The sequence below is a fragment of the Nicotiana tabacum genome, chromosome 17 (genome assembly GCF_000715075.1).
Source record: "Nicotiana tabacum cultivar K326 chromosome 17, ASM71507v2, whole genome shotgun sequence".
NCBI lineage: Eukaryota > Viridiplantae > Streptophyta > Magnoliopsida > Solanales > Solanaceae > Nicotiana > Nicotiana tabacum.
In genome coordinates this window covers 59,027,250-59,042,352 of record NC_134096.1, presented here as the reverse complement: position 1 = coordinate 59,042,352, position 15,103 = coordinate 59,027,250, and the positions used below count along the sequence as shown (strand labels likewise).

At 37.5% G+C, this 15,103-nt stretch overlaps 1 protein-coding gene across 1 annotated transcript; it reads left to right on the top strand.

Moving 5' to 3' along the window:
• The first annotated feature begins 9,737 nt into the window (after positions 1–9,737).
• LOC107759622 (mitogen-activated protein kinase kinase kinase 5) lies at positions 9,738–14,523 on the top strand. The gene is made up of 10 exons (XM_016577600.2): positions 9,738–10,360; positions 10,925–11,512; positions 11,669–11,756; positions 12,094–12,156; positions 12,248–12,411; positions 12,493–12,568; positions 12,794–12,853; positions 12,932–13,057; positions 13,512–13,721; positions 13,816–14,523. The coding sequence occupies exons 1-10, from the start codon at positions 9,879–9,881 to the stop codon at positions 13,885–13,887; spliced, it is 1,929 nt and encodes a 642-aa protein (XP_016433086.2). The 5' UTR covers positions 9,738–9,878; the 3' UTR covers positions 13,888–14,523.
• The last annotated feature ends 580 nt before the right edge of the window (positions 14,524–15,103 follow it).

Here is a 15,103-nt window from a genome sequence, read left to right as displayed (position 1 = left end):
GTATGGTATTTTGGGACATGTTGGAATAATTGGTTAAGGTCCCGAGGGTCTCAGGTGGATTTTGGAAGGTAAACGGAATGGATTTCGGACAAAGAGTGCTGGAAATTTCTGTTGCAGAAATTCCGTTCGTGGAGCCAACTGTGGAAGCTTATATCTCGCATTTGATAATGAATCAGAAAATGTGCAAAACATGAAAGTTGTAGTCGTATGATTATATGTTCCAGCAAGTTAAACTATGTATTATTTGGACATTTGTACAGAAAGTTATGACGGATTGAATGAAGGCCGGTAGAGCAGTTTCGCCAGAAATTTCGCCAGAAATTCTGATGCATGCAGCCGACTTTGGGAGCTTATATCTCGCAATGCATAAGGAATCAGAATAATTGCAAAACATGAAAGTTGTAGTCGGTGGATTCTAGTTTACATAACGTTAAACCATTTATCATTTGGACATTTGTACATAAAGTTATGATCAATTGAAGTAAGACTAGTAGAGCTATTTCTGGTGGACTTTTAGTGACGAAAAATCGACTTTTAGTGACGGATTGGCAGAAACTTAAGGACCAAAAATGTTCATTTCATTCATTTCGTTTTGGATTTTTGGAGCACGGTTCTTGGGCGATTTTTGGGCGATTTTCACGGGAAAACATTGGGGTAAGTGTTCCTTATCCTATATTGATTATATTTCATGATTCCATACTCATTTACATCATGAATCCGTGAATTTATGGAAGAAAAATTAAGATTTTTGCAAAATCTTCCAAAAACAAAAATTTAAGATTTGGAGGTCGAGTTGTTATCGGATTTTGGTAAAATTGGTATGGATGGACTCGTAATTGAATGGGTTGTCGGATTTTATAAGTTTTGCCGGATTCCGAGATGTGGGTCCCACTGACAAATTTTAAGCTAATTTCGGATTTTAATGAAAATGCAATATTTTCTTATGAAACTGATTACTATAATTTTTGTTGACTGTATCGAATTAATACGAGTCGATCGGAGTCAGAAAATCGAGGAAAAAGCATAATACTTGGTTAAGTTGGAGCAAGTCGAGGTAAGTGACTTGTCTAACCTTGTGTGGGGGGAAATTCCCCTAGGATTGGTATTGATGTGATTATTGAAATATGTTGAAAGTCGTGTGCACGAGGTGACGAGTGTGTACACGGACTAAATTGTGAAAGATTATATTTTTAAATTGTGTAGATCACTGTTGCGCATTTATTAAACTATTTTATCTTGTTATATTCTTCATCATTGATCTGAGATATATACTTCAAATTTGTTTGATCTTTTCTTACTAATTGTTTTACCTGTTTAGTTGAAACTTGGTTTCTTTTATTCTGTGCATTATTTGAAGGTTGATTTTCTTTAAATTAAATATTATTAATATGAAGTATTTGACATTTTTAAACTTGATATTGAAGCAACGTAGTAAAGATTTTGAAATATTATTTTCCTAAATTATTTACTCCTGAATATTTTTATACTCATTGTGAGGGAGCCGTGAGCTCTTTATTGTGGAAGAATATTATTGTTGAATTATTTTGACATGAGCCGTGAGCTCTTTATTGTGGAAAAATATAATTGTTGAATTATTTTGACATGAGCCGTGAGCTCTTTATTATGAAAAAATATTATTGATGAATTATTTTGACATAATCTGTGAGCTCTTTATTGTGGAAAACTATTATTGATGATTTATTTTGGCATGAGCCGTGAGCTCTTTATTGTGGAAAAATATTGTTGTTGAGCTCTTTATTATTTGAGCACAAAAAATATTGTTGTTAAATTATTTTGGCAAGTTAAATTATTTGAGCACTTGAGGTGCAAAATGTGATATATTGTGATATTGATACGCATGCGGTGGTATAAAGTCTGGGTGTTGAAATGCATGCGGTGAGATAAGGGTGGTTTGATACGCGTGGCTAGTAGGGGTGACTACTAGAAGTCATGCGGTGTGATAAGGGTGGCTAAAACGCGGGATGCTATTTCGAAAAAAATATTTTCTTTAAATAAATTGTGAAGGCTCCCGCGGTGATATAAGGAAATGAGATATTGTGAATTTATTTATGATTTGGGACTACGAGGCGGTACCTCGGGAGTGCCCTTGTTGATATTGATTTATGGCCATAGTTGCTTTCGATTAATTGTTGTGATTTTCATAAAGTTGAAGGAAATACTGTTTTGATTCCACGAGATATTATTTTAGATAGGCAGGTTCCATAGCATAATACTTGGTTAAGTTGGAGCAAGTCGAGGTAAGTGACTTGTCTAACCTTGTGTGGGGGAAAATTCCCCTAGGATTGGTATTGATGTGATTATTGAAATATGTTGAAAGTCGTGTGCACGAGGTGACGAGTGTGTACACGGACTAAATTGTGAAAGATTATATTTTTAAATTGTGTAGATCACTGTTGCGCATTTATTAAATTACTTTATCTTGTTATATTCTTCATCATTGATCTGAGATATATACTTCAAATTTGTTTGATCTTTTCTTACTAATTGTTTTACCTGTTTAGTTGAAACTTGGTTTCTTTTATTCTGTGCATTATTTGAAGGTTGATTTTATTTAAATTAAATATTATTAATATGAAGTATTTGACATTTTTAAACTTGATATTGAAGCAACGTAGTAAAGATTTTGAAATATTATTTTCCTAAATTATTTACTCCTGAATATTTTTATACTCATTGTGAGGGAGCCGTGAGCTCTTTATTGTGGAAGAATATTATTGTTGAATTATTTTGACATGAGCCGTGAGCTCTTTATTGTGGAAAAATATTATTGATGATTTATTTTGGCATGAGCCGTGAACTCTTTATTGTGGAAAAATATTGTTGTTGAATTATTTTGACATGAGCCGTGAGCTCTTTATTGTGGAAAACTATTATTGATGATTTATTTTGGCATGAGCCGTGAGCTCTTTATTGTGAAAAAATATTGTTGTTGAATTATTTTGGCAAGATAAATTATTTGAGCACTTGAGGTGCAAATTGTGATATATTGTGATATTGATACGCATGTTGTGGTATAAGGTCTGGGTGTTGAAACGCATGCGGGGAGATAAGGGTGGCTTGATACGCGTGGCTAGTAGGGGTGACTACTAGAAGTCATGCGGTGTGATAAGGGTGGCTAAAATGCGGGATGCTATTTCGGGAAAAATATTTTCTTTAAATAAATTGTGAAGGCTCCCGCAGTGATATAAGGAAATGAGATATTGTGAATTTATTTATGATTTGGAACTACGAGGCGGTACCTCGGGAGTGCCCTTGTTGATATTGATGTATGGCCATTGTTGCTTTCGATTAATTGTTGTGATTTTCATAAAGTTGAAGGAAATTTTGTTTTGATTCCACGAGATATTATTTGTAATTATTTGATGTCATTAAATGTGACATACTATTTGATTCATTTCCAATGTCATTTTATTTTACTACATTGATAAACATTTTACCATGCCATTATTATATTCCAGTAGGGCCTCACCTGACCTCGTCACTACTCTACCGAGGTTAGGCTTGGCACTTACTGGGTACCGCTGTGGTGTACTCATACTACGCTTCTGCACATCTTTTTGTGCAGATCCAGGTACATTTTACCAGCCTAGACGTCAGTGAGTTACCTGCGCACGGAGACTTCGAGGTATATCTGCCAGCATCCGCAAGACTCCGGAGTCCCCTTCTATCATTTTATGTTGCTTCCTTATATTTTATTTAGACCTTGACATATAGAGACATTGAGAATAAATTCTTAGAAGCTTGTGACTTATTTCTACCGGGTTTTGGGAGTTGAAATTGTTTGAATTGTAGTTTATTTATTTCAGATATTTATTATTATTCCGCATTGATAGGCTTACCTAGTCTTAGAGACTAAGTGCCATCACGACATCCTACGGAGGGAATTTGGGGTCGTGACACCATGACATCAAAGAATATTTGGCAAAAGGGGAATACCCAGAGCACACAAATCATACTCAGAAACGCACACTGCAAAGATTATCTAACCACTTCTTCCAAAGCGGAGGGACTCTGTACAAAAGGACTACAGATCTGGGGTTATTATGGTGTGTCGACGCCAAGGAAGCATCCAAATTGCTCGAAGAAATATATGTCGGAACTTGCAGACCACACATGAATGGCTTTATCTTAGCTAAGAAGATATTAAGAGCATGGTATTTTTGGATGACCATGGAAACAGACTACATCAGATATGTCCAAAAGTGTCATCAATGCCAAGTACATACTGATATGATACGAGTGCCACCCAATGAACTCAATGCAACAAGTGCACCTTGTCCTTTCTCCGCTTGGGGGATGTAAGTCATCGGTCCAATTGAACCCGCCGCTTCAAATGGGCACAGGTTCATTCTAGTTGCCATAGACTATTTTATAAAATGGGTTGAAGCCGCATCTTACAAGGCTATAACTAAGAAGGCCGTAGCATATCTTGTTAGGGATCGTATTGTCTGTTAATTCGGGGTACCGGAGTCAATCATCACCGACAATGCCGCCAACCTTAATAGTGATTTGATAAGATCCATGTGTGAAACCTTCAGGATCAAGCATAAGAATTCCACGACATACAGGCCATAAATGAATGGGGTTGTGGAAGCCGCCAATAAGAACATCAAGAAGATACTAAGGAAGATGATATATAATCATAAACAATGGCACGAGAAGTTACCATTTTCCCTACTTGGATATCGCACCACGGTTCGCACATCAACTAGGGCAACTCCTTATTTGTTGGTCTATGGTACTGAAGTCGTCATTCCCGCCGAAGTAGAAATTCCTTCTTTGAGAATCTTACAAGAGGCTGAACTCAGTAATGCAGAATGGATACGAAGTCGTTATGAACAACTGGCTCTCATTGACGGAAAAAGGATGAACACAGTATGTCACTGTCAACTTTACCAGAACAGAATGTCCAGAGCTTTCAATAAAAGGGTTAGGCCCAGACAATTCACACCTGGGCAATTGGTGCTAAAGCGGGTCTTCCCGCATCTAGATGAAACCAACGAAAATTTTCACCCAATTGGCAAGGGCCCTACATGGTTCATAGAGTACTAACAGGAGAAGCGCTCATACTTGCAGAAATGGACAGAGAAATTTGGCCAAAACCTATCAACTCAGACGCAGTCAAGAGATACTATGTTTAGATTATTTACATTTCTTCATTCGTTGTAACTGAACTACGCTTGAAATGATTCCCATTTAAGAGGGGATATGTAGGTAGCCCTGTGGGTTCGGTCACATCTTAATAAGATCTTCATTTTGCCATGGTCAAAAACTGGGGAAGAACTTTGAGGAGGACCCCCAAAATTCTGAAGCAAGTCTAGCCAACTTCGTCATACATAGAACAGTCAAAGAATTTCTTTTAAATTGGGGAACAATTTTGAGGAGGACCCTCAAAATTCTAAAGCAAGGAAGTCGCAATGTTTCCAAAATATGTCACAGTCATTGGTTCATCTAAATTTACCTGATATTACATCCTACTATATTTAAATAATTGCATTCATCAAATGCACGCATATTTTTCGAAAACTTTTATAAATAGTCAGATGCTACCCAGGGTAACTCAAACAGGATCTCAAGACAGGAGCAAAAGCAAAGCGAGAAGGCGAAAGCACGGACCAGACTTCCCCGCAAACTCACGATTTTTCTTTGGATGCATGCACAATGAACATAATAGGAATATGCGCAAATACATACACACGTTAGAACCACTACCTTCATAATGACAAAGTTGCCAAACGCAAACACATCTTCAGCTAAGAAATACTCTGCTATCACTCATTGTTTTCCCGTATAAGGCAAGCACTCCATTTCTTTGCATGAGACTATGCATTGTCTCTTCTTCTTGCATGAGACTAAGAATTGCCTCCCCAATTGAATGAGGCTAAGCATTTCTTTTCTTCACATGAGACTAAGCATTGTCTCTTCTTCTTGCATGAGGCTAAGCATTGCCTCCCAACTTGCATAAGGCTAAGCAATGTCTTTCCCCGTATGAGACTAAGCATTGTCTCTTCTTTTTGCATGAGACTAAGAAATGTCTCCCTTCTTTGCATGAGGCTAAGTATTGCCTCCCTCTTTGCATGAGACTAAGCATTGTCTCCTCTTCCTGCATGAGGCTAAGCATTGCCTCCCTAATTGCATAAGGCTAAGCGTTGTCTTTCCTTACACGAGACTAAGCATTGTCTCCTTTTTCTTGTATGAGGCTAAGCATTGCCTCCCGAATCGCATAAGGCTACGCATTGCCTTTCTTTGTATGAGACTAAGCACTGTCTCCTATTTGCATGAGGTTAAGCCCTGCCTCTCCAATTACATAAGGCTAAGCACTGTCTTTCTTTGCATGAATTTTGATGATTCCAACAACTCCGTATGGTGATTTTGGACTTAGGAGCGTGTTCGAAATTTTATTTGGAAGTTCGTGGTTAAATTAGACTTGAAATGGCTAAAATAGGAATTTAAGTTTATAAGTTTGACCGGGGAGTTGACTTTTTGATACCGGAGTCGGAATCGAGTTCCGAAAATTTTCATAGCTCCATTATGTCATTTATGACTTGCGTGCAAAATTTGAGGTCAATCGGACTTGATTTGAAAGGTTCCGGTATCGTTTGTAGAAATGGAAAGTTTCAAAGTTCATTGGGCTTGAATCTATGTGTGATTCTTATTTTTAGTATTGTTGGATGTGATTTAAGGACTCGACTAAGTTTATATGATGTATTATGACTTGTTGGTAAATTTGGTTGAGGTCCCGAGGGGATTGGGTGAGTTTAGGATGCTTAACGGATCATTTTTGGACTTGGCTTGATAGCTGAAGTTTTGGTTTCTGCAGGCTCTGGTTTCCTTCTACGCGATCGCGTGAGAAGGTATGCGACCGCGTAGGGTTAATTGGGCAGCTGAAATTTTGTGCTTCGCGATCGCGTGAAGCGGGATACGATCGCGTAGCTTTGATATTTTGTGGCTCGCGAACGCGTGAAGAAGGTCGTGTTGGCGTAGAGTAACAGAGCATGAGTAAAGGTCACGTGTTTTCTCTATGCGATCGTGTGAAGAGGGTTGCGATCGCGTAGAGCTGAGAACTCTGTGCTTTGAGATCACATGGGGATATCCGCGATCGCGTAGACTTAAATCTGGGCAGTGAAAATTTGTGCTTCGCGATCGCGTGTGGATGTTCGCGATCGCGAAGAGTAAAAGCTTGGGTAGAGAGTTTATGTTCTGAAAATGGGACTTCGTCCCATTTTCCATTTTTAAAGATTTGGAGCTCGGATTGAGGCGAGTTTTGGGAGATTTTTAGAGAAAACATCTGGGTAAGTGCTCTTAACTAAATCTTGGTTAGATTACCCGAATCCATCACTATTTTTATTAGTTAATTGGTGAATTAAGTTGAAAAAGATTGAAAACCCTCTTGGATAGATTTGAGGGTCGAATTATTATTGGAATTTAGTCATTTTGGTATGGATAGACTCGTGGTTGAATGGGCGCTCATATTTTGTAACTTTCGTCGGATTCCGAGACGTGGGCACCACGGGAAATTTTTGAGTTAATTTCTAATTTTATTGAAAAATATAGTATTTTCTTATGGAACTGATTCTATAATTTCTGTTGATTGTATCGAATTATTATGACTAGATTCGAGTCGATCGGAGTCGGAAAATCGAGGAAAAGGCATACTACTTGGTTAAATTGGAGCAAGTCGAGGTAAGTGACTTGTCTAACCTTGTGCGGGAAAAATTTCCCCTAGGATTGGTATTGAAGTGATAAATTGAAATGTGTTGAAAGTCGTGTACACGAGGTGACGAGTATGTACATGGGCTAAATGTGAAAGATTATGTCTTTAAATTGTATAGATCGTTGTTGCATATCAATTAAATAATTTTACCTTGTTATATTCTTTATCATTGATTTAAATGTTTATACTTTAAATTTGCTTGACCTTTTCCTGCTAATTATTTTACCTGTTTAATTGAAACTTGATTTCTTTTATTTTGTGCATTATTTGAAGGTTGATTTTATTTAAATTAAATATTATTAATATGAATTATTCGACATTTTAAAATTGGTATTGAAGCAACGTATTAAAATTTTAAAATATTATTTTGTTGAGTTATTTATTCCCGAATATTTTTGGTGAGATTTTCGTACTCATTGTGATGGAGTCGTGAGATCTTTATTGTGGAAAAATATTATTGTTGAATTATTTTGGCATAAGCCGTGAGCTCTTTATTATGGAAAAATATTGTTGTTGATTTATTTTGGCAAATTGATATATTTGGGCACTTGACGTGCAAATTGTGATATTGATATGCATGCGGTGGTATAAGGTTTGGATGTTGAAATGCATGATAAGGGTGGCTTGATACGCGTGGCTAGCAGGAAAAACTACTAGAAGTCATGCGGTGTGATAAGGATGGCTAAAACGCGAGATGCTATTTCGAAAAAATATTTTCTTTAAAATAAATTGTGAAGGCTCCCGCAGTGATATAAGAAAATAAGATGTTGTGAATTTATTTATGATTTGGGACTACGAGGCGGTACCTCGGGAGTGTCCTTGTTGAAATTGATTTATGGTCGCAGTTGCCTTTGATTATTGTTGTGATTTTCCTGAAAGTTGAAAAGAATTATGTTTCGTTTCCACGAGGTATTAATTGCCATTATTTGGTGTAATTAAATGGTGACATACTAGTTGATTCATTTCCATTGTCATTTTATCTTATTATATGACATACTAATTAAATGGTGACATACTAGTTGACATACTTGTGTAATTAAATGGTGACATACCGTTGTGGTGTACTCATACTACGCTTCTGCACATCTTTTTGTGCATATCCAGGTACATCTTACTAGCCCAGACATCAGTGAGTTACCTGTGTACGGAGACTTCGAGGTATATCTGCCAGCGTCGGCAGACTCCGGAGTCCCCTTCTATCATTATCATGTTGTTTCTTTATTTTCTTTAAACCTTGATATATAGAGACATTGAGGATAAATTCTTAGAAGCTTGTGACTTATTTCTACCGGGTTTTGAGAGTTGTAATTGTTTAAATTGTAGTTTATTTATTTCAGATATCTATTATTATTCGGCATTGATAGGCTTACCTAGTCTTAGAGACTAGGTGTCATCACGACCTCCTACGGAGGGAATTTGGGGTCGTGACATATATGGAATCCAATTTAAGTTAAGTCCAAATTAGAACAAGCGAGTTGTATTTGGAGAATGTATTTGACTTTAGGCAGAAATAACAAAAATGCTCTAGAATAAAATAATAATAACAATTGAAATGGTTGTTATTTTGACCGTAGGATAATGATAGTTGTTCTGTCTCCCCTTTCGGGTGCCAATTACGTTGTTGTCGTCCTGCTAAATATACCCCCCATTATTATCCTATCCACCTTCTACCTTAATCCCTGTCCATTGCCTCCTTCCTTCTCCATTTTCCGTGGTTCTTCTTAAAAGATTACTTATTTGATGTTTAGGAAAAAAACTTATTGATTTTGAGGTTTATATGCTCTTTGAAACTATCACTTTCTACATTTATCAGATTAGTTTGAAACGATCATTGTCTACGTAGTTAAATAATTGATTTGATTGATACCGCTTTTAGATTTTCTCTCGAAACACCTTCAGCTTTCCAGTTTTTAATGATCGCCTCCTGCATTGAACGCATTACGTTATCGATCAATCTAGCTGGATGCAAAGGGTTCAATTGATGTTTATTCCTCGAAAAAACTGTATTGCATAAATAAGAAGGATGGAAAAGAATCTTTTTCTCCGTACATAAGAAAATATTCAAGTGTAGCTGTGCGAGCGGTACAAAAATTGCTTTAGGTCAGGAATTCAAATTTTTCTTGTGTTCCACGCGCTGCATGCAATGCATTGGTGGCAGAGCGCTTTCTCGTCTTCTTCCTCACGGGCCTCTTCCACCAGAAAAGTTCATTCCGACGATAGCGTCATCGTCACGCGCGGAAGCAGCCGCTGCATCCTGAAAGCGGCTCTATTCGGTAGCCGTAGCCGTAGCCGTAATATATCCCGTAGGAAGAAGCACCAACACCCTGCTGGGAATCACAACGACGTCGTAGATGAGTGGCGTTCTCATTGTTCGTACGAGAATTCATCGGGCAGGAGTTCGTCGGAGGTTCGTCCGCCGCCGCAGCCCCTCCCTTTGCCGGACTTAAAGGTGCTGCTCCGTCAAGACCCTAATTTGGTTCACGGCCCCAGTGTCCCATTGCCTTCGCCTAGAGAAGGAATTTTGAATCATAAAGTTGGAGAGGAAACAGAAAGGGATAAAGAAAGAGAAAGGGCAGATGTTTTTAACGGTGACGCCCATAATAATGGTGGAACAACACGAGAGGGGTATGTGAAATTTTGCTCAATGCACTTAGCTTTATTGTTTTTTGATTTTGCTCAAATGTGTCTCTTTTTTTTACCACTTCAATTTCTAATGACATTCATGAATGATTCGGGCAGTACATAGTTGTCAACAGTGATCATATTTTGAATATTTCTCCAGAGTATATTCATAACTGACTTTATCTAAATTGAAATGGAGACGCAGTAGATCAAATGGAATACTTTTGCTCAGTTTCTCTTCTTTTCCTGTTTGGGTAGAAATTTGTAAACTTAAATCGCATTTAATTAAATGAGATAGTCTAGTTTATTAGTAATTGGTATTTCTCTTACAAAAGAGAAGGAAAAGGAGTAAAGTACAGGGGTTGCTTCCCTAGGGATGTAATGGAGTTCATTGATACAGTTGTATTTTGCCTTTATTTTCGATTCACTTTCAAAGTTTGCAAACAAATTTTGATATACAACAATGAAACTTTTTCTTTTTCCTCTAGGCATAGCTAGCAATTAACACTCATTTGTAGGTTTTAGATTATATAGACCTAATGTTTTTGTTCTTTGTTTATATCTCAGTAGACTATTAAGCCAAGATGGTCGAAAGAGAACAGAGCAGTCTGGAACTCAGTTGTCCAGGAAAACACCACCTCAGAAGCTGCTTGTGCCAGAAAGAATTGCTCCTGATTTTTGGACAAGTGCTCCAACTAGTCCTTATGCAAGTCCGGCGCGTAACCAACTGAAAAGTGGTGATTTTATAATTAGTCCTCTTTTCATCACACCCCCTGGTGTTTTCCAAGTTTGGTCTGCACCTGAAATGCCTTCTTCAGATACCCCTCATGGTTTAGGATTCTATTATAACAAAGCTTTTAGTGTTGATAATTCTCCTCTTCATAGTCCAAGATTAAGTCCTCAGCCAAGATCCAAGAGTCCAAGTGGACCTGCTTCACCTTTGCATCATCCATTACCAAATGATCAGAACTCAATGGCACGTCGTGAGCATTGTGCTCAAGGCAATGTCCATCCTTTACCTCTTCCTCCTTTAGCTATCCCTCCCGTTTCACCACCTACTCCGAATATAGATATAACACCTGTTAAAGGCCAATGGAAAAAAGGAAAGCTTATTGGACGTGGGACATTTGGAAGTGTTTACGTAGCATCAAACAGGTATATAAATGATCTTGATGGATGTCGTTGCATATATGTATGATGCTATAGCATGTAAAATTACACTGATTGTGAAATGCATTTTACATTGTTCGTGTATATAACTTGAATCCTTCAATCGTTCCTAATGTGGCTCCATGATTTGTTCTTAACCAGAGAGACAGGAGCTTTGTGTGCGATGAAAGAAGTTGAATTATTACCAGATGATCCAAAATCTGCTGAGTCTATAAGGCAATTAGAACAGGTTATATTACCTTCATTGTCCTTGCTTCTTAGTCGTTGAATACTTAGATTTTGTGTATTAATTTTGATTAGTCCTAACACAAATCATTAATGGCTAAACCTGGCATTGATTGAAATTCAAAGTGGGGAGTTTCCATAGCTACATGTGATATTTTACCTACAATAAAAACTTAGTCGATATAGGAACTGAAAGGGGAGAAGTGAGGAAAAATAAAGGTCATTTTTCATGAGTGCTTGAAGCTGAATGTCATTTGAATGAACACAATCTTTTGTCCCATATGTTACAAGTTTGAATTGGTTTCAGTGTTTTGTAATCTCTATTCCTTATGTTGGTGTAGGAAATTAAAGTTCTCAGCCAGCTCAAGCACCCAAACATTGTCCAGTATTATGGCAGTGAAATTGTAAGAATTTACTTTTCAGCAACTAAGTTATAAACTTGACTCATCCATGTATGTAGTCCTCAATATAAGTCTTTATTCTTTGACACTGCAGGTTGATGACCGCTTTTACATTTATCTAGAATATGTTCATCCCGGTTCTATCAATAAATTTATCCAAGACCATTGTGGAGCAATTACAGAATCTATTGTGAGGAATTTCACTCGCCATATTCTCTGTGGGTTAGCTTACTTGCACAGTAAAAAGACCATTCACAGGTAACAGCCAGACAACACAACTGTGATAGATAAAAGATATAGTATCTTCTGAAGAACAAATTGGAAATTTTTTCTGTATAGGGACATAAAAGGGGCTAATTTGCTTGTTGATGCTTACGGGGTCGTCAAGCTTGCAGACTTTGGGATGGCTAAGCATGTAAGTTAGTGTATCTCAAGACATTTTTCAATTTGCACATTTTTTGTGAGTAAAGAACGGGGTTTTATTCTGTAGAATATAATGATTAACCATATATCTTTGTGCTTTATTTTGTTGTCACTCTAAGATTTACAATAGAAAGATCTTAGACTGACAGATTGGCTGTTGTTGCCAGGCTGTTGTCTGTGTTATATTTTTCGTTGAACATTAAGTCTTGTTATGCAGTTAAATGGGCACTCAGCTAACCTCTCTTTAAAAGGAAGTCCATATTGGATGGCCCCTGAGGTACTTTCCTTCAAACAGCACATCTTCCTAATTATGTTCTCTCACCTCCCACAGCTTATCTCTTTCTGTTACCTGCAGCTCTTGCAATCAGTTATGCAGAGGGATAATAGTAGTGATCTTGCCTTAGCTATTGACATATGGAGTTTGGGTTGTACTATAATTGAGATGCTGAATGGAAAACCACCTTGGAGTGAATATGAAGCTGTAAGAACTTAATTTCTGCATTTTTTGTATTAACGCGTTTCTTGAAATGCTCTCTTAGATTAACAGGGCGCTAAGAACTTAGAAAATAATGATTAATCATGTTAAATTTTGCTGCATCGAGGGGTCATATAATTTTGTTATTCTCACATATCTGATTTCTGCCAATGCACCTCTTTTTTTTTTGTGTCTTTGGCCATCTAACAAAGAGTTAAAGATATCTTTCACTATGTCGGGAATTGCCTTTGATCAAACCTCAGAATCAAGTTACTGATCTATTAAGTCATAATTTGCTGTTTGAATTTTATAGTATCAGCATCAGTCCTTTTTTGAACTTTATTTGTGAAGGCTTTCTTTGTATAATTTCACTAAATGTAAAGAGCAAGATCATGCAGTACAATATTAACCGATTACAATCTTTCATGTTGACTCTATCATTTAAATTTAACTATTGCAGGCTGCAGCAATGTTCAAGGTTCTCAAAGATACCCCACCAATACCTGAAACATTGTCACCAGAAGGGAAAGATTTCTTGCATTGTTGTTTCCGTAGAAATCCAGCAGAGAGGTCATCAGCTAGCATGTTGCTAGAACATCGATTTGTGAGACTCTCACATCAGCCAGATGTTCCTTCTTTTGTCCAGCAACTTAATGGGATAAGATTGACAGTATGTACATTCAGTCCCTTCTCCTCCCCCTCTCCCCTTCTTCGCTTTCCTTTTTTGTTGGTTCTGTGCCTTTAAGCCAGTGTACCTATGACAGGAAAAGTTGCATTCTCAGAGAGAGCAGCTAAGTTATAAACTTGACTCAGTGCATGTATCATTAGAGAGATAGCACACAAGGAGCTGGCAAAGAAAAAAACATCGCGATCCAAAGAATGGCATGCTCGGATGGTGCAAATTGACTTTAATGTCTGCCGACTTAATCTTTATGCCTGATTAAGACAGGCCAGCAATAACATCATTCATATTCTAACATAAACAATGGCAACGCGTTATTTTGCTCGTTCAACTCTCATGGGCCTCCCCAGTTCATCCTCATTAAAGAACAATGGCATTCTGGGCCGACTACTACAAGTACATATGCCCATCTGGTGCGGTGGGTTGGAAGCAAGCTACCTCGGCTATCTTCCGAAATAGTAGTACTCATCTTTATTGATGTGGTTTTCTAAGGAGAGCTTGACTAGTGAATACATTACAGACCTTTATCAATGTGCTTCGTAGGTAGCTCCCGGTTTGGAGCCAGGAGATACTCTCATACTCTCCCTCAGCAATGTCTAGAACTTGAGGGGAAGAAACTTGTGTATAGTCCAGGGAAATTGCCCTGCAGACCTTGGATCTTACATGTAGAATTTGTGTATTACTAACAAAAAATGGAGCTTCAACGACAACTATACAGATGCAATGACAGAAATCAAAGATATTGAAATGCTTTAGAAGTTACATGAGTTAACTATCAATCTTTAAAGTATTTCCTGATTGCTTATTGTGTAATGCAAAGCAGCTGAATGAATTCTACAATGCAAAGCTGAGACAAACATATACGTCACAAAAACTGCACCGCTATCCAAGCAGTTGAGGTCAACTATATGAATCCCCACTGTCTATGTTGCTCTATTTCTCTATTCCAATATTATTTGACGACCTATAAATTTCCGTGTGCTTTAGTAGGTTTAGTATCTACAGCAACCCAGTGCTCTTCTGTATACTGTGCCGCATGCTCTAATACTGTGCCGCATGCTCTCAGATTCTGCAGCTTCTTCCACGGTTTGGCCAAACTATCCATTATAGCAAGCTATCATATTCTCTGTTACTATGCGTCAAAGTTTTAATATGATTGATCAGCTTAAAGTAAAAAATGAGATAAATATTTTGCAATCCATTCCACATTATTAACCTCAAGTACAAGGATAAATCAACAATATGTCAAATTAAACATTGTTAGCGAAAGGAATGGGAAATAAAAGGCGAACTACTCCTACTAATTACTGATAAGGGAGGCAGAACAGAGCTTTGATTTTCGATGAATAAACGGATTAATAGGCACACAT

Excerpts from the sequence above, each read along its gene's own strand:
- LOC107759622 (XM_016577600.2), top strand. The coding sequence starts at position 9,879 with ATGCATTGGTGGCAGAGCGCTTTCTCGTCTTCTTCCTCACGGGCCTCT. Across the intron at positions 12,569-12,793 it reads ACTTTGGGATGGCTAAGCAT|TTAAATGGGCACTCAGCTAA; the intron begins GTAAGTTAGTGT and ends CTTGTTATGCAG. Across the intron at positions 13,058-13,511 it reads CTTGGAGTGAATATGAAGCT|GCTGCAGCAATGTTCAAGGT; the intron begins GTAAGAACTTAA and ends TAACTATTGCAG.